General features: G+C 32.1%; 1 protein-coding gene across 1 annotated transcript; it reads left to right on the top strand.

The window, feature by feature from the left end:
- Positions 1-410: 410 nt before the first annotated feature.
- LOC125852493 (aspartic proteinase CDR1-like) lies at positions 411-1,901 on the top strand. Its single transcript, XM_049532212.1, has 2 exons — positions 411-1,536; positions 1,615-1,901. The coding sequence occupies exons 1-2, from the start codon at positions 411-413 to the stop codon at positions 1,899-1,901; spliced, it is 1,413 nt and encodes a 470-aa protein (XP_049388169.1).
- Positions 1,902-2,411: the final 510 nt, after the last annotated feature.

The following is a 2,411-nucleotide window of genomic DNA, read 5'->3' on the forward strand; positions in this document are numbered from 1 at the left end:
AAGATCTTATCTTATTTCAGTAGATGGGCAATGAATAAATACAATACATTAGGTGCTAATTAAGGAATGAAATTAAGAGGGATTCCTATTATTTGCTACCTTTACTACCTAAATATAACAATGTACATCACTAATTAAGATCTAAGTCTATATACATTCTGTAACAACAATCAATTTATATATTTCCATTTCCTATTTTCTATATAATATTAATTTCTACATTACATATCTTTTTCTGATCATCAAAATTAATTAATATTCTTACGTGCATTTTTTTCCATACTAACATTAATCTTCCTTAATGCATTCATTCTTCTTTTATTTTTGCCCTATAAAATGACACTAATTATCAACTTCTATTATTCATAAATCACTCTTCTAAAATCTATTATTCTCCTTAAACCTCAGCCATGAAAATGAATTCTAAAGTTTTTTTTCTTTTTTCCATTTTAGTTTTTTTGTCTTTCTCTCAACTTGCTTTAGTTTCTTCTAGAAAGGCCAAAACCAACCATGATTTAGATGGATTCACTCTTGATCTTATCCATCGCGATTCTCCTCTTTCTCCCTACTACAACCCTTCAATCACCCCTTCTCAACGCCTCCGAGATGCATGCCACCGATCTTTTTCCCGAGCATCTTTCTTCACAAAAGCCTCCATCCATCCCACCACACCTTTCAAACACGATATTCAATCAGACATTGTTCCAATACCCGCAGAATATTTAATGAAAATTTCCATTGGTACACCCCCAAGGGAAACCTTTGCGATTGCTGACACTGGTAGTGACTTGACATGGATACAATGCAAGCCTTGTACTGAATGTTTTGACCAAATCTTTCCCCTTTTCAATCCTAGAAAAAGCTCAACTTATAAAATCATTGGATGTCATAGTAAACAATGTGAGGCAGTGGGAGAAACAGTTTGTGTTAGAAAAAATGTTTGTCAATATGAGATGCATTATGGTGATAATTCTTATAGTGTTGGTGATATTGCTTCTGAGACATTCACATTTGCATCAACAACATCTAAAACCAATGAAAAGGTCCATAATATTTCAATTCCACAAGTTATTTTTGGTTGTGGACATGATAATGGTGGCACTTTCAACAATTTTACTGCTGGGATTGTTGGATTAGGAGGTTCAAAAGTCTCCTTTATTAAACAACTTGATAAACAAATTAAAGGGAAATTCTCTTATTGTTTAATCCCAATGGATTTATCATTACCATTTTCTTTTGATCCCAATATTACAAGTAAAATTAATTTTGGTCCTAAGGCAATTGTATCGGGGCCTAACGTTCTTACAACTCCCATTATTCGAAAGTACCCCGATACATTCTACTATCTAAATCTCAAGAGTGTTAGTGTTGGAGGTAAGAAGTTGAAGTACTTCAAGTCTTCACAACTCATGAGTTCTTCTGCTGTTGCTGATAAAGATTTGGGAAATATTATAATCGATTCTGGTACGACATTGACAATTGTCCCTGAGGAATTTTACAAGAAATTGGAATCAACTTTGGTGGAAAAGATTAAAGGTAAGATTAAATTTTGTTGACTTTTTTTTAAAGTATACATTTTTAGTTATATCTAATTATTATATTATGTCTCAACAGGAAAGAGGAAAAAAGATCCCTCAGATTACTTTCCCCTATGTTACGAGACGAAAAGCGTTGTCAATTTTCCTAAGATTGTGTTCCATTTCACGGATGCTGATGTCGAGTTGTTACCTATGAGTACATTTGCAGAAGTTGATGAAAATTTAACTTGTTTGTTAATTGTTAATGGGGGTGTTGATGGTCTTGCTATTTATGGAAATTTGGCACAGATGAATTTCCTTGTTGGATATGATCTTGTGAATCATAAACTCTCTTTCTTGCCTACTGATTGTACCAAACACTGATAAATTTAGTTTTAATTTCATATTTTTAATTAATTAAGCACTTTCTATGTAATGAAATTTGGCCTTAAATTTTGTTTAATGGGAGTATGTATGTGTTGGTACGTATTTGGAATGTCCATTTCTATAAGTTCATAATGATTCTCTTATCATTATAATCTTTGACGTTTTCATATTTGGAAGGGCAATAAAAAATCATAATAATTTTGGAAAAAAGGAGGTAAAGCATTAAAGTGATACCATGTTAGAATGTCCCAAATAGGCAATATTATATTTTATGTCCATATTTTGATTTTCTGAATTTGGACTCTAATTAACTCTTTTTTTCCTAAAATGTATTTGATTCTCAATAATGCAGATCAATGATATAGATATTTTTATGGGATAATTGTACAAAATGGCAAATTTATAATCTAAAATAAATGGAGTAGCTACTGTTTGATTTAATTGCTCTCCGTAGCAAACGTTTGCCAGTCGCTTCTCTTCCTCCAAATTCTCGCTCGCCACTCTCCC

This window comes from Solanum stenotomum, unplaced genomic scaffold, assembly GCF_019186545.1.
Source record: "Solanum stenotomum isolate F172 unplaced genomic scaffold, ASM1918654v1 scaffold36004, whole genome shotgun sequence".
NCBI lineage: Eukaryota > Viridiplantae > Streptophyta > Magnoliopsida > Solanales > Solanaceae > Solanum > Solanum stenotomum.

What these genes read in the sequence shown, in the direction of transcription:
- LOC125852493 (XM_049532212.1), top strand. Translation starts at nt 411, where the DNA reads ATGAAAATGAATTCTAAAGTTTTTTTTCTTTTTTCCATTTTAGTTTTT. An exon ending in TTTGGTGGAAAAGATTAAAG is followed by an intron (nt 1,537 to 1,614) that starts GTAAGATTAAAT and finishes ATGTCTCAACAG; the next exon opens with GAAAGAGGAAAAAAGATCCC.